At 45.4% G+C, this 23,809-nt stretch overlaps 1 protein-coding gene across 2 annotated transcripts in view; it reads left to right on the forward strand.

The window, feature by feature from the left end:
* The first annotated feature begins 9,983 nt into the window (after positions 1–9,983).
* Positions 9,984–23,809, forward strand: part of LOC140732481 (IQ motif and ankyrin repeat domain-containing protein 1-like) — a 151,976-nt gene continuing 138,150 nt past the window's right edge. Inside the window, exons 1-3 of one of the 2 annotated variants that reach the window (XM_073055194.1) lie at positions 10,018–10,112; positions 11,210–11,318; positions 12,031–12,150. In XM_073055194.1, the coding sequence (XP_072911295.1) occupies positions 11,249–11,318; positions 12,031–12,150 (190 nt within the window). In that variant the 5' untranslated portion in view covers positions 10,018–10,112; positions 11,210–11,248. Of the gene's footprint in view, positions 10,113–11,209; positions 11,319–12,030; positions 12,151–23,809 lie in introns of both variants that reach the window. The other variant, XM_073055195.1, reaches the window with a different exon arrangement.

The raw sequence follows: 23,809 nt of genomic DNA on the forward strand, positions 1-23,809 counted from the left end.
GCAGGGATGCGATGTTGAGGCTCGAAAAGGCACTGGTAAGACCTCACTTGGAGTACTGCATGCAGTTTTGGGCTCCTTATTTAAGAAAGGATGTGCTGACATGGGAGAGGGTTCAGAGAAGATTCACTAGAATGATTCTGGGAATGAGAGGATTAACATATGAGGAATGTTTGACTCCTCTTGGACTGTACTCCTTGGGGTTTAAAAGAATGAGGGGGGACCTCATAGAAACATTTCGAATGTTGAAAGGCATGGACAGAGTGGATGTGGCAAAGTTGTTTCCCATGGTGGGGGAGTCTAGTACGAGAGGACATGACTTAAGGATTGAAGGGCGCCCATTCAGAACAGAGATGCGAAGAAATTTTTTCAGCCAGAGGGTGGTGAATCTATGGAATTTGTTGCCACGGGCAGCAGTGGAGGCCAAGTCATTGGGTGTATTTAAGGCAGAGATTGATAGGTATCTGAGTAGTCAGGGCATCAAAGGTTATGGTGAGAAGGCGGAGGAATGGGACTAAAGGGGAGATTGGATCCGCTCATGATGAAATGGCAGAGCAGACTCGATGGGCCGAATGGCCAACTTCTGCTCCTTTGTCTTATGGTCTCCAACCCTAGGACAGACTACATCTAGGCATCTAACCTCCAGTTTCTGGCCTGGACTCACAGACATTGAGCCTCCAACTTCTGGACACTAACTCTGCAGTCTACAGGCTTCGACCTTTGTTATTGACCCCAGGATCACAATTAGGCCTCAAAACCTATAAATGCCCCTCAGTGAGAGGTAGAATCTGGAATGGGTACATGGAGATGGTTAAGTGTTTGCTCTCCGACTTCCTTAGATTATGGAAGACATGGAGATTGAATCTGTTTGACTGACAGTCACAGTGGGTTGTGGGGCTAACTTCTTAAGGATCCTTTTCCCACTCAAGGCCACCACACCATCAGGAAAAGACCCTCAATCCACCAGGTCTGCTAAACTAAACCCACCTCATGTGTTCTGTGGTCTCCATTGCTTGTCCCTCTATCTAAATGCCTCTTAAGCACAGGTATCATGTCTGCTTTCACCATCGTCCCTGGCAGTATAGACCACTTTCAGTGAGTAAAATCTGCCATCTAACTTTCTTTTTAAGATCAGCTTTATTTGTCACATGTATGTAAAAACATACAGTGAAATCTGTTATTTGTGTCCACGACCAACACAATCTGAGAATGTGCTTGGGGCATCTGTCGCCAGGTTTCCTGCGCCATCATTGCATGCCCACAACTTACTGACCCTAACCCATATGTACTTGGATTGTGGGAGGAGATTGGAGCACCCAGAGAAAACCCATGCGACTGCATGACAGGGACAACGTACAAACTCGATATAGACAGGGCTGGCACTGTAAAGCGTTACAGTAACCGATATGCTACCATACCATCTTCTCACCAGATATGCCTTTTGACCTATCCGCCCTCCACAGCTTCACCAAACTTAGAGCTTCAGTTTTTAACTTAGCCAGTCCTGATGAAAGGTCCCAATCCTGAAACATGAAATATTTCTCGCTTCACAGATGCTGTCACCTCCAGATTTAGATTTCAGATATTTAGCATTTCCAATTAGAGTGACAATTACCTGGATGCATCAAAACTGGCATGGAACTGCTCTTCCCATGACCACAAGAAACTGAAGGGAGTTGTGAACACAGCTCAGAACATTGTGGAAATCAGTCTACCCTTCGCTGACTCTGTCCACACTTCTTGCTGCCTCAGTGAAGCAACCAACATAATCAAAGACTCCACACTCTCTACCATTAGGCAGAAGACTGAAAGAACACATGACCAGGAACAAGAACAGCTTTTACACCAGTGTTACAAGAATATTGTGTTGTCCCCTTCCCTACTCCCTTTGCACCCACAACTGTACAGCCACACATAGCTCCAATCTGCTGATCAAATTCTCAGATGATATTACTTTGATTGGCCTTATTTCTAGCAGTGATGAGACAGCCTACAGAGGAGAGGTTGATACCCTCGACACAGTGGTGCTAGATTAGCAACCTCTTCCTCAATGTCCAAAAGACAAAAGAGCTGATTGTGACCTCCCGCAGGAGGAAAGGCAAAGGGCTCAGCTCAATGGCTCTGCAGTTGAGAGGGTGAGTAGTTTCAAGTTCCTGGGTATACACATCACTGATGATTTCACCTGGACTGTACACACAAGTTTTGTGGCAAAAAAAAAGCACAACAGCATCTCTTCCGCCTCAGGTGACAGAATAAGTTTGGCATGGGCCCCCAAATCCTCAAGACCTTTTACAGGGGCACCATTGAGAGCAGACTAATTGGCTGTATCACAGCAGGTATGGGAACTGTACTAACCTTGATAGCTGGGCACTACAGAGAGTGGTACGGACAGCCCAGTGCATATGTGGATATGAACTACCCTCCGTGGAGGACATTTACAGCAGCAGGTACAGACAGAAGGCCTGGAAGATCATCAGGGACACCAGTCACCCCAACCATAAACTGTTCCAGCTGCTTCTGTCTGGGAAACGGCACCACAGCATTAAAGCCAGGACCAACAGGCTACGGAACAGCTTCTTTCTACTAGCTGGTAGACTTTTAAATTCACATCTGTACATTGCGATGGAGTCATAACGCAAGGATTTTTACTTCCACACGTTGTAGGATGAATGCAAGATTTAAATAAATTCTCTGGATTATATGGACCCCCCCCCCTCCAACTTTTCTTTTATTTATTCATTTACGGAGCTAAGCCAGCATTTATTACCCATCCCTAGTTGCCTTTGAGAATGTGATGAGCTGCCTTCTTGAACCACTGCAGTTCCTGAGGTTTAAGTACACCCACAGTGCTGTTAGGGAGAGAATGGAGATATGTTTCCAGTTCAGGATGGTGAATGACTTGGAAGGGGATTTCCAAGTGGTGGTGACACTGTATTCCATCTGCCACTTCTTTGCCCATTTTCTCAATCTATCAAAGTCCATCAGTAGTCTTCCTACAGTATTTACTTAACACTACCTGCCCCTCTACCTATCTTCATATTGTTTGCAAACTTTGCAACAGAGCCATCAATTCCTCCAACATCCAAATCAATGACATATAACGCAAAAAGAATTGGCCCCAACACAGACCCCTCTCTGAGTAAAATACTTACTCGACATTTCCTCTGTATCTACTCCGCAGCACCTTAAACCTGTGTCCTCTTGTGGCAACCATTTCAGCCCTGGGAAAAAGCCTCTGACTATCCACACGATCAATGCCTCTCATCGTCTTATACCCCTCTATCAGGTCACCTCTCATCCTCCATCGCTCCAAGGAGAAAAGGCCGAGTTCACTCAACCTATTTTCATAAGGCATGTTCCCCAATCCAAGCAACATCCTTGGCTATCATTATTGGCTATTTACTTTTGTATTCCATCTTTACCTTGTTAATTTTTTTTTAAGCTTGTCATCTGCATGTTTTTAAAAGCATCATAATCCTCCAAGGCTTCCCACTAATTTTTGCTCTATTAGATACCCTCTCTTGGATTTTATGTTGGCTTGGACTTCACTCGTTAGCCACAGTTGTGTCATTTTTTCCCTTTAGAATACTTCTTTCTCTGTGGGATACATATATCCTGTGCCTTCTAAATTGCTTCCAGAAATTCCAGACAAAAACCTGTGATTAAAGGGACTTGGGAGTCCTTGGGCAGAACACCCAAAAGGTTAACTTGCAAGTTGAATTGGTGGTGAGGAAGGCAAATGCAGCGTTAGCATTCATTTCAAGAGGTCTTGAATACAAAAGCAGGGATGTGATGCTGAGACTTTATAAGGCACTGGTGAGGCCTCACCTTGAGTATTGTGAACAGTTTTGGGCTCCTCATCTAAAAAAAGGTGTGCTGGCATTGGAGAGGGTTCAGAGAAAGTTCACAAGGATGATTTTGGAAATGAAAGTGTTATCTATCATATGAGGAAAGTTTGACAGCTCTGGGCCTGTACTTGCTGGAATTTAGCAGGATGAGGGGGGATCTCATTGAAACTTTTCAAAGGCTGAAAGGCCTAGACAGAGTAGATGTGGAAAGGATGTGTCCCATGGTGGGAGAGTCTAGGACAAGAGGGCACAGCTTTAGAATAGAGGGGTGTCCATTTAAAACAGAGATGTGGAGAAATTTCTTTAGCCAGAGGGTGGTGTATTTGTGAGCACTGGCCTGCTTAGGCTAGGTCATTGGGTGTATTTAGGGCAGAGCTTAATAGGTTCTTAATTGGACATGATATCGAAAGTTACAGGGAGAAGGGCTGAGGAGGTACAAAAAGGATCAGGCATGATTGAATGGTGGAGTGGACTCGATGGGCCACATGGCCCAATTCTGCTCCTATGTCTCATGGTTTTATAGTCTATGGTCTAATTTTGCCCTAGCAACAGCCTCTCCTCAGTACACATCATAAACCAGCCACCCCATCATCAGCACTATCACTCTAGTTCCATCCACTGTCATGGATGAAGGAAGATTTTACAGTTGAAAATGTTGCTAAGGTGTTGACGTAGGAGGGCATAAAATGCAGGAAGGTTTATTATTGCAGCTCCGTGGGATTTAAACTACAGTTGCAAAGGGATGTGAAGCAGAGTGCCAGAACAGTTAGTGGAGCCAGATATTGGGAAGACCTCAGTCAAAGATAGCAATCAAAAGTCTGATCATGGTGCAACTAGTGTCGTATGCTGCATATATTTCAATGCAAGAAATATCATAGGAAGGGTGAATTATAGTGTTGAAGATGAGGTAGCTGATTTACAAATAGAGGCATTATGTAGTGAGGAGAGGCTGTTGATAGGGCAACATTGCAGTCAGCTGGATGAATTGCAATGTAAAAGGCAGAAAAAAAATCGAGAAGCGTGAATACGGGACTGAAGGTGTTATACTTGAATGAGTGCAGTATATGAAATAAGGTAGATGAACTTGTAGCAGTTGCAGATTGGCAGGTATGATGTTGTAGGCATCAATGAATCATGGCTGAAAGAAAATTACAGCTGGGAGCCTAATGTCCAAGGATACACATCGTATTAAAAGGACAGGCAGGACTGCAGAGGGGGCGGTGTTGTTCTTGGTCAAAAAATAAAATCATTAGAAAGAGGGAACATAGGGTCAGAAGGTGTGGATAGAGCTATGGAACTGCAAGGGCATGTCAGTAAGGTTAGTAATTTGCTCTGGGTGTTGGATGTGGGAGTCCTGGGAATTTTACTGTCTCCCTGATGACATCTGTGCCGGGTACACTGAGATGCAGCTCCTGAGAGACCGCGTTAGGGACCTGCAGCTGCGGCTCAATGACCTACAGCTTATTAGGGAGATAGAGAGGAGCTACAGGGAGTTGGTCACCCTGAGGCTGCAGGAGTTAGACAAGTCGGTGATCCTCAGGGAAGGGAAGGGAAGAGCTCAGATAGTACAGAGCACCCCTGTGGCCATCCCCCTCAGTAATCATTATCTCATTTTTGAGGGGGATGACCTGGCAGAGGATGACCACGGCAATACCGAGTTATATACAGGCCTCCAAACAGTAGTAAGGATGTGATCTACAAATTACCACAGGAAATAGAAATGCATGCCAATAGGGTAATGTTACAATAGCCATGGAGGATTTCAATATGCAGGTAGATTGGAATAATCAGGTTGGTGATGGATCTTAAGAGTGTGAGTTTGTTGAATGCCTACGAGATGGCTTTTTAGAGCAGCTCATGGTTGAGTCTACTGGAGGATCAGCTATTCTGGATTGGGTGTTGTGCAATGAACCAGAATTGATTAGAAAGCTTAAGGTGAAAAAGCACTTAGGAGCCAGTGATCACAATATACACAAAATGCGGGAAGAACACAGCAGGCCAGGCAGCATCTACAGAAAAAAAGTACAAAAAACATTTTGGGTTGAAACCCTTTGCAGGACTGGAGAGGGAAAAAGCTGAGGAGTAAATTTAAAACACGGGGGGAGGGGAGAGAGAACCACCAGGTGATAGGTGATAGGTGAAGTAAAGAGCTGGGAAGTTGATTGGTGAAAGAGACAGAAGCCCATGGAAAAAAGAAAGAGGGCAAAGGAGCATCAGAGGGAGATGATGGGCAGGCAAAGAGATGAGGTGAGAATGGGAAAAGGGGATGGAAAATGGAGAAGGTGGGGGGGGCATTACTGGAAATTTGAGGAATCAATGTTCATGCCATCAGGTTGGAGGCTACCCAAATTGAATATAAGGTGTTGTTCCTCCAACCTAAAGGCTGATTTATACTTGTGCATACGGGCTATGCCGCAGCCTACGCCATAGCCCTGATTTTCACTTCTGCGTCGCTCTACGCCGTAGCGAGCATGTGATGGTGTGCGCCAAAACGCTAGTTGGCGGTGGGGTTTCTATGCCACTGTGTTGAGTTTCTTCGTGAGAGACATGGACGAGGAAATGCATTTCAAACATTTTCGCACATCGGTAGGTAGGCTTCATGATTTGGTTCATCTATTTCGCATCAGTGTACAAACATGGCGGAGAAGAAGCAACTGGAAATGCATAGGAGGAAATGCAATGCTACCAAGCGGACCAATCACAGCTGTTGCTGTCTGCGTCACCATGACGTGCGAGTTAATTTTTTGGGGAGGAGCATGTCACCCTACGGTGTAGGGTACGCGGTACCTATGGTATAGATGTGATGCACAAGTATAAATCAGCCTTAACTGTGGCCTCATCACGACAGTGGAGGAGGCCATCGATGGACATAATGGAATGGGAATGGGAAGTGGAATTAAAATGGGTGGCCACTGGGAGTTCCTGCTTGTTCTGGTAGATGGAACGTAGATGCTCGGCGAAGCAGTCTCCCAATCTACAGCGTATCTCACTGATGTACAGGAGCACCGAACAGAGTAAATGACCCAGGTTCACAGGTAAAGTGTCGCCTCACCTGGAAGGACTTTTTGGGGCCCTGGATGGTAGTGAGGGAGAAGGTGTAGGGCCAAGCGTAGCACTTGTTCCACTTGCAAGGATCAGTGCTTGGAGGGAGAATAATGGGGAGGGACAAATGGACAAGAGAGTTGCAGAGGGAGTGATCCCTGTGGAAAGCTGGGGGGGTGGAGGGAAAGATGTGCTTGGTGGTGGGATCCCGTTGGAGGTGGCATAAGTTTTGGAGAAATATGTGCTGGACCCGGAGACTGGTGGGGTGGTAGGTGAGGACAAGCGGACCCTATCCCTGGTAGGGTGGCAGGAGGATGGGGTAAGAGCAGACGTGCATGAAATGGAAGAGATGCAGCTGAGGGCAGTGTTGATGGTGGAGAAAGGGAAGTCCCTTCTTTTGAAAAAGGAGGACATCTCAAATTGGACATGACGTCACAGGGAAAAGGCTGGGGAATGGGCTTGTGGGGGGAAAATATGATCAGCCATGATTGAATGGTGAAGCAGATTCAATGGGCCAAATGGCCTAATTCTGTTCCTATGTCTTATGGTAAAAGAACCCTTAGGAGCAAGTGATCATAATTTGATAAAATTCATCCTGAAAATTGAGAAGGAGAAAATAAAGTCAGATTTATCAGTATTACAGTGGAGTAAGGGGAATGTCTTGTGTGACAAATTTGTTGGAATTTTTTCAAAAAATAACAAGCAGGATAGAGAACAGGATAGAATCTGTTGATGTTGTGTACTTGGATTTTCAGAAGGCCTTTGACAAGGAGAAATACATGAGGCTACTTAACAAGCTACGAGCCCATGGTATTACAGGAAAGCTTCTAGCATGGATAAAGCAATGGCTGATTGGCTGGAGGCAAAGAATGGGAATTAAGGGAGTCTTTTCTGAATGGCTTCCTGTGACTAGTAGTGTTTGACAAGGGTCTGTGTTGGGACTAATCCTCTTTACATCATATATCAATGATTTGGATAATGGAATTGATGGGCTTGTTGAAAAGTTTGCAGACAATATTAAGAGGTGAAGGGGCAGGTTGCTTTGAGGAAGTGGAAAGGCTTGCAGGACCTTAATAGATTAGGAGAAAGGGCTAAGGAATGGTAGAAGGAATACAGTGTTGGGAAATGTTGTGTCATGCTCTTTGATAGAAGAAAAAATAGTGAGAAAGTAAAAAAGCCTGAGGTGCAAAGGTTGAGTCAGTTGAGAGGAAGGCAAATGCAATGTTAGACCACAAGACCATAAGACATAGAAATAGAATGAGGCCATTCAGCCCATCAACTCCACTCCGCCATTCCATCATGGCTGATTCCAGATCCCATTCAACCCCATACACCTGCCCTTTCACCACAGGATATCCGTTGATCCTCAACCAATCAGGAATCTATCAACTTCCACTTTAAATATACCCACGGAGTTGGCCTCCACTGCAGTCTGTTATAGAGTATTCAAGATTCACCATTCTTTTGCAAAAAAAATGTGAGCATTCTTTTCAAGAGAACTACAATATAAAATCAAGGATGCAATGTTGAGACTTTAAAAAGCACTGGTATATTGGAGTTCGAGTATTGAGAGCAGTTTTACAGGGATGTGCTGAAAGTGGAAGATTTCAAAGGAGTTTCAGGAAAATAATTCCAGAATTGAACAGCTTGTCATATGAAGAGTGTTTGATGGCTCTGGGCCATCTGGGTGGGGGGGGGGGTGGGAAAGATTCTTGCTGCAAATCAGAAGAATGAGAAGTGACCTGACTGAAGCCTATTGAATGGTGAAAGATGTGGAAAGGATATTTCCTATAGTGGGAGATTCTAAGACCAGAGGACACAGTCACAAAATCGAAGGGTGTCCTTTTGTAACTGACGTTAGGAGGAATTTGTTTAGCCAGAGAGTGGCGAATTTGTGGAATTCTTTGCCACAGGCAGCTGTGGAAGAAGCCAAGTCATTATGTATATTTAAGGCAGAAGTTGATAGATTCTTGATTGGTCAGGGCATGAAGGGATTCAGGAAGACAGAAGATTGGGGCTGAGAGGAACGTTGTATCAGTCATGAAATGGCGGGGCAGACTCGATGGGTCAAATGGCCCAGTTCTGCACCAATATCTCTTAGTCTTATGACTCCCTGTGAAGAGCGAGGCTGGGTGGGTATGTGAGCGATGGCTTCCATGTCCTTCCCCTCATCCTCCTCTCAACCTACTCCTCATCCCTCCCCTTAACCCTCCTCATCCCATCAAGCTCCTCTACTTTTCACACCTCCTCCTCTCTCCCATGAACCTTCCCCTTATACACCTCCTCCCCATTCCGATCTTCCTCACCTCCGCCTCCCATCCACTCCACTCGCTGTCCCCTATATCCTCCCCAACCTTCAACAATCTCTTCCCCTCCACTCTCTTTCCTTCTTCCCATTCCTTTCCCTCCCCCTTTATTCCCCCTTCTCTCACCACTCCCCACCCTCCCCCTTTCTCCCCTCTCCTGTTCCTTATCTCCCCCTCCCCTACCTCTCCATCCCACTTCCATATTCCCTTCCCACTCCCCTTCCATAATACCCTCTACTCACTCCTGCCCCTACCTGTCCCTCCTTCGGCCTCCCCCTCCCAATTCCATTCCCCTTCCATAAAACCTCCTCTTCATGAAACCCCTCCCCATATTTCCCTCTTCTTCACCACCCTCCCACAACCCACTCCCTCCCTTCCCTAGTCACCACTACCCTGACCTCCCCTCCACTTGTCCCCTCACTCCCTTTCCCTCCCCCTTGTCCCCTCAATACAACTCCCTCCCCACCTTGGGCCCTCTTTCACCCCCCATCCCTCCCACATCCTCTCTCCCCTCCCCCTTCGCCCCATCCTTGCCTTCCTTGTGCTCTCCCTCCTCTTCTCCCGCTCCCCTCTCTCCTTCTTCTTCCCCTACCCTCCGCCCTCTTCCTACCGCTCCTCTTCTCTCCAGTTTCCTTGCGACCCTGCCAACGTCCCCTGCCGCTTCCCCACCCCTTCCCCTCCCTCCACCCCCAAATCCCCTAACTACCCCTCTCTCCTCCCCGTCCCCAAGGCGCACCACCCACACTCCCCATCCCCGCCCTGTGCACAGGCGGGAGAGAGGGAGCGATTGCTGACCTAATACACTCGCTCAATAGACGGTGCACTGAACCGGAAGTATCGGTTCTGCCAGCTTCAATGGGACGGGACTTCCGTTGTATCCGTTGCCTGGAGACGGAAGGTGGACAGCGAGGCCTGGCGGGTATGTGAGCGATAGCTTCCGTGTCCCTTTCCTCCAACTCCTCTCAACCTATCCCTCACCCATCCCACTAACCCTCTTCATCCCATCATACTCCTCCTCTTTACACACCTCCTCGCACTCCTCCTCCTCTCTTCTCCCTCCCATCAAAATTTCTCTTATAAACCATCCTCCTAGCAATCACTCTCACCTCCGCCTCCCATCCACTCCGCTCAGCCTCCCCTCAAACCTCTCTCTTCCCAATCACATCCATCTCCCTTTGCCTTCACCCCGCCCCTCTCTCCCCTTTACCCATATCCCTGTCCCTCCCCTCTCTCCCCCTTTACCCGTATCCCTGTCCCTCCCCTTTACCCTTATCCCTGTTCCTGCCCTATCACCCCATTCCCTCTCACCCCATCCGACTCTCCACACTCCCCCTTACACCTCGTCGCCTCCCCTTCCCTAATCCTGCCCCTCCCGCCTGTCTTTAACCCTCCCTACTGCCCACCTCCCCCTCAACCCCTCACCACTCCATCCCCCTCCCTCTAACACCCTCTCCTCACACCCTCCAACCTCTACACGCACCCCACATCACACGCCCCACCCCCCCACACCCCACTCCATATCCCTACTCTCCCCACCTCACACCCCTCCAACACACCCCCCTGACACTTCACCCATACCCCCACCCTCCCCCCACTCCCCCACACACACTCCACCCCATACACACTCCACCGCTTGCACCACCTACTCACCCACATACTCCTTTTCCTCCACCCACATCACTTCCTCTGCACCCCATCCCTCTCCTCTCCTCTCCACTCTTCTCCACCTCCCTGTCCTCTCCCCTTCGCCCTCCTCTCCTCTCACCTAACATTCCCATCCCACTGCTCCCGTCTTTCAACCCCCTTCCCCTCTTTCCACCCCCACCCCTCCGGGATTACCATTGGCCATGGATGGAATTCCTTTTGGCAGGGGAGTGTTTAGTAATCTCTTCTGGAGAATGTCTATGACCCAGCATCCTATTTTCTCATCCTTGTGAATACCGCTCTGCACAGAGCTGACCTTTATCATCGGGCACTGTCTGCCCCTCTGCCTAACAAGATACCTTTTTCTTTCAGTGATGCTCCTTGTCTGGATTCCCACATATTTCTAATATCATGTCCAGCCGCAAATCTAAATCAGGAGCTGGAAAAGCAACAAAGAAATCCATTCAGCCAGCAAGGAGAGGTATCCACATTATTTCATGTGTCTCCAGGAAAGATCTCAATAAAATTGAAAGAACAGAGAAAATTTACCAGGATGTTGCCAGGACTTGAGTTATAGGGAAAGGTTGAATAGGTGAGGATTTTACTCCCTGAAGCACTGGAGAATGAGAGGAGAGTTGATGGAGACATACAAAATTATGAGGGGTTAAAATAAGGTAAATGCATGCAGGGTTTTTCCACAGAGGTCACAGACTACGAAAGGTCATACGCTAAGGGTGAAAGGTATTAGAATCAGAATCAGGTTTATTATCTCTGAAAAATGTTGTGAAATTGGTTGTTTTGAGGCAGCAGGACTGTGCAAGACATAAAATATACTATAAATTAAAATAAGAATATATATAAAATTAAATAAGTAGTTCAAAAGGGGAGGGAAGAATAGTGAGGTAGTGCACATGGGTTAATTCTCCATTCAGAAATCTGATGGGAAAGCTGAGGCGGAGCTTCTTCACTCAGAAGGTGGTGAGAGTGTGGAATGAGCTACCCACAGAGTGGTGGATGTGGGTCTGATTTCAATATTGAAGAGAAATTTGTTTTATGTCCATGAAGGTAATGGGCTTTGACTGTGTTTAGGACGTGTCTGGATAGGCATTTGAGTTGCTTGAATGTAGAGGGCATTGGACATGGAGGTGGTGTTAATCCATCTCCGAACTGATCTTCTGATTCTTTTTCCTCAGATTTGGGAGCTCACCCTCCCACCAAAAATCCAAGCACGTCTGGCCGCAACAAGTCCAAAAATGACAAGGGAATGCTTGCTCCTGATGTGGCCCATGTTAAAGGCGAAGGCACTGTAGAAGGTAGAGTGCTGATTATTGCAGATTCTGAGTGACGGGTTGCAATAATAATTGGCTGATTATTGTACCAATTACCAATGCTGAAGTTATCCCTGTGGACAGGGATGATCCCAAGGATAAGGGCTTTGTGTTCAGTTCTGGTCGCCTCAAAATAGGAAGGATGTGGAAGCTTTAGTGTGGGTGCAGAGGAGATTGATCAGGATGTTGCCTGGATTACAGAGCAGGTCTTATGAATAAGGTGAATGAGGTAGGGCTTCTCTTCCTGAAATGAAAGAAGTTGACAGGTGTCTTAATAGCAGGGTGTAAGATGATGAGAGCTATAGATCGAGTAGACATCGAGAGACATTTTCTCAGGGCAGAAATAGATAATACAAAAAGTTAGAATTCTATGGTAATTGGAGGAATCTATCGGGGGGTTATCAGAGTTAAGTATTTTTACACGATGTGCGGTTGGTGCTGGGACTGCATTGCTAGGGTAGTGGTAGAGGCGGATACATTAGATTCATTGAAGATACTCAGATAGGCACATCGGTGATATAAAATGGAGGGCTATGTAGGAGGGAAGGGCTAGATTGATCTCCGAGTAGGTCCTGTACTGAGCTGTAGTATTCTGTCTTCAATGTGGTAGAAAGGAAAACCAAGGACAGAATGCTGAATACGATGTTATGGTTACAGAGAAAGGGAATGAGTAAGTGGGGAAACAACAGGAGTCGTTGCTGGGAAATTGTGAGACATCAGTGCAATAGGAATGGAAGATGGGTTAAAGCCTTCTATGGATGGCTCTACCTTCTATTCCAACCAGAGCTTCAGCCCATCCTGTCTCAGAGGGCTATCTCTGCAGTATGCTGTGATCTCTTTGAATGCCTCAGCTCTCCAATGCTCATTCATCATCATGGTCAGTTTTCTAGCCTGTGGCAGCTCTGTGCTTGTCCTCAGGTTGTCGGCAAGGTTCACCCAAGGCCCTTTGCCTTCAGATGCATATTCATTACTGCAATCAGTACATTTTGTCTACAGCCTGAACCCATGTTGCTTATGCTCTGCTGCAACCTGTGTCTTTGCCAGTCAGAAAGGATCTACTCAGCCTCATCCCACTTTCCAACACATTGTCTGTGCCCCTCAAATGCAAGTGCTGGTTAAATGTGGCAGGGACATCTTCCTCACGCACATTTTCATCCAGACTTCCTAATTTCTGGAAACGCTAGGTGAGAACATTTCCCTCATCTCCCCTTTAATCCTATCACCAATTCCTTTAAGATTAAACATCAGATTAATTTCATTGGTTTGGTTGCAATTTTTTAATTGTTCCTCTCTGCACCTTTTGGTGCATCAGGTAGCAATCTTTGCTGTTTCCTTAGCATTTTTTTTTATGAGGTCGAGTTGCTGCTCGACACTCAACCAGCATGGATGGAAAGTGTGCAAGGAGCTGGCTGGATTCAAACCTGGACCACTTGCTTCAAAGTCTGGTCCAGGTGCCACGACACCGCTGGTTGAGTGTACGTTGTAAAATACAGTGAAATGCGGTGTTTGCATCAATGACCAACACAGACCACAAATGTTGCCATGTGTTTGGTGCCATCATAGTAAGCCCACAATTTATTAACCTGTACGTCTTTGGAATGTGGGAGGAAGCCAGAGTAACTGGGGAAAACCCACAGTCATGGGAAGAACACACAAACTCCTTACAGACAGTGGTGGCAATTGAACCACTGGTACTGTAAAGCATTACACTAGCTTCTATACTATTGTGCCACCCTTGTCTCTGCCTCTGGTCTTAGAGCCCTCTGAAAAGGGAATAGGCCCTTCCAATTAGCATCATGTAATCCCTCATACTTTCAGATTGTTTAATGTCATTTCCAGTACACAAGTGTAAAGGAGAGTGAAATAATTGTTATTCCAGATCTAATGCAGCACAAAAAAACAAACACACTAAGATAAAGGAAAGATGAAAATAAAGGTGAAAGAGTACAGAGAAAATTTACAAGGATGTTGCTCGGACTGGAGGACCTTAGTTATAAGGAAAGATTGAATAGGTTAGGACTTTATTCCCTAGAATGAAGATGATTGAGGGGAGATTTGATGAAGGCATACAAAATTATGAGTGGTATAGATAGGGTGAGAGCAATTACCGGTAGGCTTTTTCCACTGAGGTTCGGTGAGACTACAACTAGAGGTTGTGGGTTAAGAGTGAAATGTGAAAAGTTTAAGGGGAAATTTCTTTACAGCATGAGTGTGTGGAACGAGTGATGCATGTGAGGTTGATTTCAACATTTAAGAAAAATTTGGATAGGTACATGGATGGTTGGGTTCTCGAGGGTGATGGTCCCGGTGCAGGTCGATGGGATAGGCAGCTTGAATGGCTCAGCACGGACTAGATTTCTGTGCTGTACTTTTCTGTGATTCTATAAAGAATGCAATAATTAAAGCAATAAATATAAATACATAAGGTAGCTTATGTACATTGTATGTTCATAAAGTGATAAAGGGCACAGAAATGCCTGTATATTGTTACATACCCCGTAACTGGGTTAACAGACCAGCAGAAATGGAATGATACCTTGGAGTCCGGTGGTACTGTAACTAAAGGTGTTTATTAGTAAACTAAACAATACAGTATCTAAAATGCCAATATACATATAAAACAGGTTAATAATAATAAAAACAGAAGTGTAGAAATAATAATCAACAGTAAAAAAACAAGCTCTATCAAAGTCTAGGGGTAAATGAATTGTAATAAGAAAATATAGAGTTCAGTTCAGTTCGTGCTGAGGTAATTGTTGTGTTGCAATGTTGGGGGAGAGAGCAAGTGAGATGTAAGCAGCTGCAGCAGGCAAACCTTCCGTTGTACTGATGTGGTCATTCGGTTATGACCCCTCCGTTCTTGGCTAGACCGTTCTTTCGTGGTGGGCTCGTCACTCTGGCGTGAGTGGACACACACACAAGCCCCCACCGGTCCTGCCGTCACACTGTGAGCTTTGTGACCGATCTCCTGATTCGGTCCTCTAGGACCCCACCTTCCTATGGGTGCACAACACTCTTTCAGTGTCCACTGGTGTGTCTGAGGGTGTCTCCCCAGATCCGTCTTTTATCCCCATTGACGGGGTATCAGCTATCCATCAACTCACTATGTCCATGTCCATCAAACTGGTCCACTCCCTGTTGTCTCAGCAAGAATGTTAACAAGCAAAGAAGTGTCCTTGTAGTAAAAGGTAAATAATCAGTGAAGAAGTCATAATACATAAATCAGTCATCTCTCTCTCTCTCATCTGTAGCAGATGCCTTTACCTCTGTTCTTCATCTCTCTCTCTCATTAGCAGCATAGTTCCCGGGGGGGGAGGGGAAGGGTAGCTCTGGACTCCATTTCCATCTGGTTTGTTCAGCACTCGTAACAATATAAAGTGACTTACAGGAAATGGGAAAGTAGAGGTGGTAATTTTACACCTGAGCTAATTTTCCTCTCTGCCCTCTCCATTCTAGAGTAACAACCTCAGCCTATCCAATCTTTCCCCTGACAATATACTCACAAATCTCAATGCAACCTCTCCTTATCATCATTAATGTGGTGACCAGAGCTGTGTGCAATTTCAAACCAGTGAACCAGTGTTGAATGCTGTTCTGCCATAATCTCCCTGCTCTCGTGTTCTATTTCTCAATGAATCGAGGAATGATTCCTGTGTGTGAGTATGCAAGTCTCCTTGATAGGACTTTCAGAGGGAACTCTAAAGGCACAATCCAAGCATGCTTCTTACAGCACAGGATTTAATCTCCCAAGTCCAATGTTTCTGTGTTATTTAACTGCATGACTATTATGCAGTAATGTTTTGGGTGACAGCTTATCAAATGGCTTTATAAGAACATAAGAAATAGGAGCAGGAGTTGGCCATCTGGCCAGTCAAGCCTGCTCCGCCATTCAGTAAGATCATGACTGATCTGGCCACGGACTCATCTTCACCTACCTGCCTTTTCCCCATAACCCTTAATTTCCCAACTATGTGAAAGATCTATCTGAACTTGTCTTAAATATATTTACTGAGGTAGCCTCCACTGTTTCATTGGGAAGAGAATTCCACAGATTCACCAGTGTCTGGGAAAAGCAGTTCCTCCTCATCTCCGTCCTAAAATTACTCCCTCAAATCTTGAGGCCATGTCCCCTAGTTCTCATCTCACCTACCTGTGGAAACAACTTTCTTGCCTCTATCATATCTATCCCTTTCATAATCCTATATATTCCGATAAGATCTCTCATTCTGAATCCTAGCGAGTACAGTCCCAGGTGACTGAATTTTTCTTCATAGTCTAACACCCTCATCTCTGGAATCAACCTGCTGTACACACCTCCAAAGCCAGTATCCTGCAAACCAAACTTTTGTGATTCATGCACAAGCACTCCCAAGTCCCTCTGCACAGCAGCATGGTGCATCTTTTTTTACCATTTAAATAATAACTTGCTCTTTCATTTTTCCTTCCAAAGTGATGACCTTGCATTTACCAACATTCTATTCCATTTGCCAGAACCTTGCCCACTCACTTACCCTATATCTCTCTGCAGACTCTTCGTATCTTCTGCACAATTTGCTTTTCCACTCAATTTAATTTACATGAATATGGGGTAATGAAACTGTAAGTGTGATTCACATGTGTTGTAATTGATATATGATACACATCCTCCTGTACTCTGTATTCTTTTTTGTAAGAAATCAAAATATTGAAAAAGAAAAGAGTTTAGTATTATCAGCAAACTTAGATACACTGCACTTGGTCCCATCTCCCAGATCACTAATGTGCATCGCGAACAGTTGTGGGCCCAGCATCGACCCTTGTGGCACTCCGCTCACCACTGATTGCCAACCAGAGTAACACCCATGTATCCCAACTCTGTTTTCTATTAGCTAACCAATCCTCTATATGTGTTAATACAACACCCCCAACCTGATGTATGCCTATCTTATAGATAAGTCTTTTATGTGGCACCTTTTTGAATGCCTTCTGGAAATTCAAGTATGTAACGTCTATCTGTTCCCCTCTATCCACTGTGTTCATTATATCCTCAAAGAACTCCAGTAAGTTTGTCAGACAGGACCTACCTTTGCTGAATCCATGCTGCTTCTGCCTGATGGATCCATGTCTTTCCAGATGCCTCACTATTTCACCTTTAATGATAGCTTCAACCATTTTCCCAACTACAGATGTTAAACTAACTGGCCTATAGTTACCTGCCTTTTGCCTATTTTTTTTTTTGATCAGTGGTGTGATATTCATTGACTTCCAAAACACCTGGACCTGCCCAAATTCTCTATGATAATTTCTGACATTTTTTTCAGTACCCTGGGATGCATTCTGTCAGGACCAGGGGACTTCTCTATCTTTAGGCCTACAAGTTTTTTTCAGCACTACCACTTTAGTGATAGCTATTGTATTGAGGTCCTCACCTCGCACTGCATCCATAACATCTCTCTTTGGCATGTTAGATGTGTCCTCCACCGTGGAGACTGATGCAAAATAGTCACTCAAAGCCTCTTCCATTTCCTCATAGAAACTCTGACTGTATTTCTGCCTAAAATTACATTATCACATTCAAAGAGACCTGAGAATATGGGGAATAAAGGGATACTGACCATATGCATGCAGATAGATTTGGATTAAACCAGGGGTTCCCAACCATTTTTATGCCATAGACCCCTGCCATTGACCCAGATTTCTGTGAATCTCAGGTTGGGAACCACTGGTTTAGACCATAACAAATGTAAATGCAGAAGTAGGCCATTCAGTCCTACAAGTTTTCTGCACCATTCTATCATGGTTGATTTACTATCCCATTCTCCTTTTAACACCCTGATTAATCAAGAACCTATCAACGTCCAGTTATCAAGAGTAAATTCTACAGTAAACTGAGCTAGGGCTTTTCTGTTTGGAATGAAGGAGGATGAGAGGTGACTTTTTACATTTGCACAGTTTGTTGTCTTTTGCACGTTGTTTGTCCTCTCTATTGTGTGTGATCCTTGATGGATTCTGTTGTGTTTCTTTCTGCTTAATATGAATGTCTGCATTCAGTCCATTTGCCAAGGTTTTGCTCACTTACTGAATCTATCTGTATCGTGTCCATTGAGCATAAAGCACAGTACAACATGGCAGTGGGGTCTTCATTCACGAAGCTGAGCTGAACTAATGAAGCTAATAATACCTAATCGCTTCTGCTTGCGCAGAGTCGATTCTCTTAATATTCATCTGAGAGGCTCTTAATTTCCTTATTTAGATCACAGGAGCATAAGATGTAGCTGCAGAATTAGGCCATTTGGCCCATCAAGTCTGCTTCACCATTCGATCATGGCTGATTTATTACCCTCCTCAACCCCATTCTCCTGCCTTTTCCATGTAAACTTTGATGCCATTACTAATCAAGAACATACCAACCTCCACTTTAAATATACTCAATCAAAAAGCCTGTCCACACATCTTTGAACTTTATCCCTCTCATCTAGAATACGTGCCCTTGAATATTAAGGCATTTTAACCATTGGAGAAAGATACTGGCTGTCTATTGCGTCACATACTTCTACTAAATCCTATTGGATCTCCTTTCAGCCTGATGCTTCAGAGGACAATTAAAATCTATGCAACCTCTCCTTTTAGCTCATGCCCTCTAATCCAGGCAGAATCCAGGTAACCCTCTTCTGCACCCTCTCTGTGCCTCTACATCCTTTCTAGTATCTGTTCCAGAGTCCATATCCTCACCACAATGTGCCCTTCTGTTTATTCTGGGGTCATCAGCTAACTTAGTTTCTTTTTATTAGACCATAAGACCATAGGATGTAGGAGCAGAATTAATCTGCTTTTTTCATGCCCTGACCAATCAAGAATCTATCAACCTCTGCCTTAAATATACATAAAGACTTGACCTCCACAGCTGCCTGTGGCAAAGAATTCCACAGATTTATCACTTTCTGGCTAAAGAAATTCCTTATCATCTCTGTTCTTAAAAGGACACTCCTCTATTCCGAGGCTGTGCCCTTTGGTCTTAGACTCTCCCACCATAAGAAACATCCTCTCCACATCCACTTTATCAAGGCCTTTCAACATTGATGTGTTTCCACCTCCTTCTCCAAGTTATTACCATAAATTGTAAATATCTGAAGGCCAGGAACTGATCCTCGGGTACTTCAGCCTGAATGTAGAATTTAGAACAGTACAGCGCAAGAACAGGCTTTTCCATACACAAAGTCTGTGCTGGCTGCAATGCTGAACTAAATTAAACCCCTTATCTGTACATGATTGATAGTCCTCCATTCCTTGTTTGTTCATCTATCAGCCTCTTACACATCACTATCTGTTTCCAGCACTTCTCTGGCAGCTCATTCCAGGCTCCACCACTCTGTGTAAAAGCAAAATTGCTCTGCCTATCTGCCTGAAACTTCCCCCGTCACCTTAAATGCATGGCTTTTTGACTTTCTACCCTGGGAGAAAGATTCTAATTGTCTTTTAAATTCACTTAAAGTTCAAAGTAAATTTATTAAAAAGTGCATATCCTGTTTGTCACCACAGACACTGAGGTTCATTTTCTTACAGTTAGATGCAAATCAACACAATAGAATCATTGGAATACCACACACAAAAGAAAGATGGACAGACAACCAATGTGCAAAAGACAAACTGTGCAAATACAAAAAAGCAAACAATAGTTAGAACATGAGTTGTTCCACTCTCACAAAGAATTTTCTCCTGTCTTATTAACCTGTCAGTCTCTCACTTTCACCTATTGTAAAATTCCCAGCCATCTGATCCACCACAAGCCTTGCCACTCTATGCCCTGGTATTTGATTCAATATTTTCTTTCATCTTTATTTGTTAATCATAAATGGTTCATCTTTTGCCTGGGATCCTCCTCTCTGCTGATCCTTGATATAGACAGGCATTATCATTCCACCCTGACTTTACAGTACCTCTGATGCAGCTGAGTGTCTTTGGTTTGGTTGCTAGTGATGCTGCCTCTGTCTACCAGAGCCTCCTGCCTCAGTGTCCAAAGGATTTCTTTTTAAATCGGCTCTATACTCCACACCATTCTTTGTTAAATGTTGTCTTAATGCTGAAGGCACCTACTCTCAGCTCAGCTTTCTGTATTTACCCATGGGTGGTTCATGGCTGTGCTGATGTTTGGAGTGTTGATGTTTACAGCAGGATATGGAGTGGAGTGCTAGGTAGGCATGGTATTGGCAAGGTCAATGCAAATGGCATGCGGCTACTTACTCTTTGCTTTGAGCATAACCTTACCATAACCAACACCATCTTCCAGCAGAAGGCAAAATATAAGACCTTGTGGATGCACCCTCGCTCTAAACATTGGCGCATGATCGACTTCATCATTGTGAGACGTAGTGACATCAAGGATGTTCTCATCACCCGTGCCATGTGAGGCGCAGAGTGCTGGACTGACGTTGTATGATTGTGGCCAAGCTCCATATGAAAGTGCGTACTCCCTTGCGGCTGCAAAAGCCCAATAAAAATAGGCTAAATTGCAACCGCCTGAGAAACACAGAAGCAAAAAGTGAGTTTCGACGCATCTTAGCTGAGAAACTAAGAGAGCTGGAACCTTGTCTGAGTTCAGAAAATACTATGGAACACCAGTGGACCTATATCAGCTCTGCGCTCTATGAGGCAGCTGCCCAATCCATCGGCCATAAGAGCAGAAACCACCAAGACTGGTTTGACGATAACTCAGACACCATCCACAACTTGCTTAAGGCCATGCACAAAGCACACCGGGCAACTTTAGATAACCCATCATCCATCAGTATCAGACAGCATTGGCAGGCAGTTCAGAGGAAAGTGCAAAAGGCAATACGGGCCATACTAAATGAGTGGTGGACTGAAAAGGCACTTGAAATCCGATCCTTTGCCAATAATAATGACATGCATAATTTTTTACAATGCTGTCAAAACCACCTACAGCCCAATAAATCGATGTGTTACTCCCCTGAAAAAAGCAGATGGTCAAACACTTCTGAAGAATCAGAATACCATTCTGCTGAGCTGGGCTGAGCATTTTAACACCCTGCTTAATCAGGATTCTGACACAGACCCCACCGTCCTGGACAAACTGCCTGAACTTCCTCCTATCCATGACCTCAGTCTACCGCCAACCTTCCAGGAGGTTCTATCAGCTGTCCATTCCCTTAGAACAGTAAGTCCTCTGGCACTGACAATAACCCTGCCGAGTTACTGAAGAACGAAGGGTACATGTGTATGTGCACCCTCCACCAGTACATCACCAAGGCCCAGACTGACGAGAGCATCCCACAACAAAGGAGAAATGCAAACATCGTTGTAATTTATAAGAACAAGGGTGACAAGGCCATCTGTGGCAATAGTAGGGGCATTCACTCCTTTCTGTTTCTGGAAAGGTCCTGGCTAAAGTGATGCTTCAGAGGCTCATCAGCAACATCACCGAGTCAATGCTGCCTGAATCGCAGTGTGGATTTGGGAAGAACAGGAGCACGATTGACATGATCTTCACAGCCCGGCAGCTTGATGGGATTACCACTCAGGTGACCATAGGAGGACAAGAGTCCGAGCCTTCCTTGTACTCACAGGGGTGAGGCAGGGGTGTGTGCTAGTGCCAGTGCTTTTTAACATCTTCCTCTTGTGTGTTACCAAGCTTCTCCACAACGAGATTGAGGATAGCAGTGGTGTGGCAGTGGACGTCAGATTAGATGGCAACGGCTTTAACATCAGGAGGCTCCACGCACCACCAAACTCCACAGAGAGCGGGTCCTGGAGCTGCAGTATGCAGATGACTGTGCTCTCGTGGCCCATACTCCGGAGGATCTTCAGACTGTCCTTGCTGTGGTGGTGAGAGCATACAGCAGGATGGGGCTGACTGTCAATACCATCAAGACAGAAGTGGTTTGCCAGTGGAGTGCCAGTGTCCCACCCACCCTACCTGCCTTCACTGTTGGTGATGAAAAGCTGTCAGTAGTGCCATCTTTCAAATATCTGGGGAGCATTCTCTCTGAGGATAGTGACATTGACAACGACATCCAGAGCCGCATTAAACAGGCATCAGCTGCCTTTGGGAGACTTCGGCCTAGAGTCTTTCAGAACAGGAGCCTTCGTCCCTCCACAAAGGTCGCCGTATATCAAGCGGTCTGTGTCACCACCCTCCTTTATGGCTGTGAAGCTTGGGTAACCTACAGCTGTCACATCAGGTCCTTGGAGCGCTTCTACATAAGCTGCCTTCAGCACATCCTGGGAATTACTTGGCATGAGTGGGTGCCTCACACTGAAATACTTGTAAAGACCAACTGCAGAAGTATTGAGGCCATGATCACCCAGCGTCAGTTGCGGTGTCTGGGGCACATGATAAGGATGGCCCCATGTCGGCTACCCCACAGAGTGTTATACAGCCAGCTACATCATGGCCGACGCTCAGCTGGAGGGCCGAAGAAGCGCTATAAGGATCAGATAAAGAATGCTTTAAGGGAGTGCAAGATCAGACCTGAGGACCTGGAGGATGTGGCTGCTGACCGTAACACTTGGTGACAGCTGTGTAAGGATGGAGTTTGTATTCTGGAGATGGAAAGAACAACCAGAAGACAGCGGAAGAGAGCCAGGAGAAATGCAGCCGTGGTTGCCCTCACTACCACATATACATGTCTCACCTGCAATAGAACTTGTAGGTCCAGGATAGGACTGTATAGTCATCAAAGATCTCACCGTTAAAGGAGTGGACATCGTCATCGGATTCCGATGGACAACCGAGGAGGAAGAAGATGATGTTTGGAGATCAGAGATTTAGCAGGAGCCTGAGATGGTTCCTGGTGACCAGATATTGCCCATTGAGACTGAGGAGCTGACTTTCTATACAGGTCACAGATGACTGCTGCTCAAGGAAAGGCAGATTGACAGTGGGAACCTGAAGCAACAAAGCTGAACTATTCTGGCCAATGCTTCTTGAAGAGGCTGTCAAATCCCTCATCTCTGAACTTGGTGCTCACACACTGGGCTCCTTGATTATCAGTCCAAGCACTCATGCTTTGATTGACATCATCTTTGACCTTGGTGCTCAAGGTCTAGGTGTCTACCAGGCAGGGGACATCAACCAGAAATAGCAGCACAGCATGATGGAGGGGGTATGGAATAGCCCTTGGAATTCTAATACTGACTCCAAAGTCAATGATGTCTCATGCACAAGGAAATTCTTGATGATTACTGACCACAACCTACCGTAGTGGCAGGGAAGCATTATGGTCAGCAGAATGCTTTACAGTGCAGGCGACCTGAGTTCAAATCTACTGCTGTTGGTAAGGAGTCTGTACATTCTCTCCGTGCCCCGTGATTTTCCTCCTGGTGCCCCAGTTTCCTCCCACAATCCAAAGACACATGGGTTGGTAGGTTAATTGGTCATTGTAAATTGTCCCATGATTAGGCCAGGATTAAATTGGGGGATTTCTGGGCAGCACGACTGTGCCTATTCTGTACTGTATCTCAATAAATAAATAAATCTGAATTGAATAACACCTGAAAGAAGAACAGAGTAGGAAGGGCTCAGGATATGCTATGGATGGGGATTAGTAGCCCAATGACTGACCAAGCCCGGTGAATCATGAGTGACCCCCTACCAAAGTAGGCTGCATGCAATGGGTGAGCAATTGTTGATGTTGTTCTGTTGTTG

This window comes from Hemitrygon akajei, chromosome 8 (assembly GCF_048418815.1).
Source record: "Hemitrygon akajei chromosome 8, sHemAka1.3, whole genome shotgun sequence".
NCBI lineage: Eukaryota > Metazoa > Chordata > Chondrichthyes > Myliobatiformes > Dasyatidae > Hemitrygon > Hemitrygon akajei.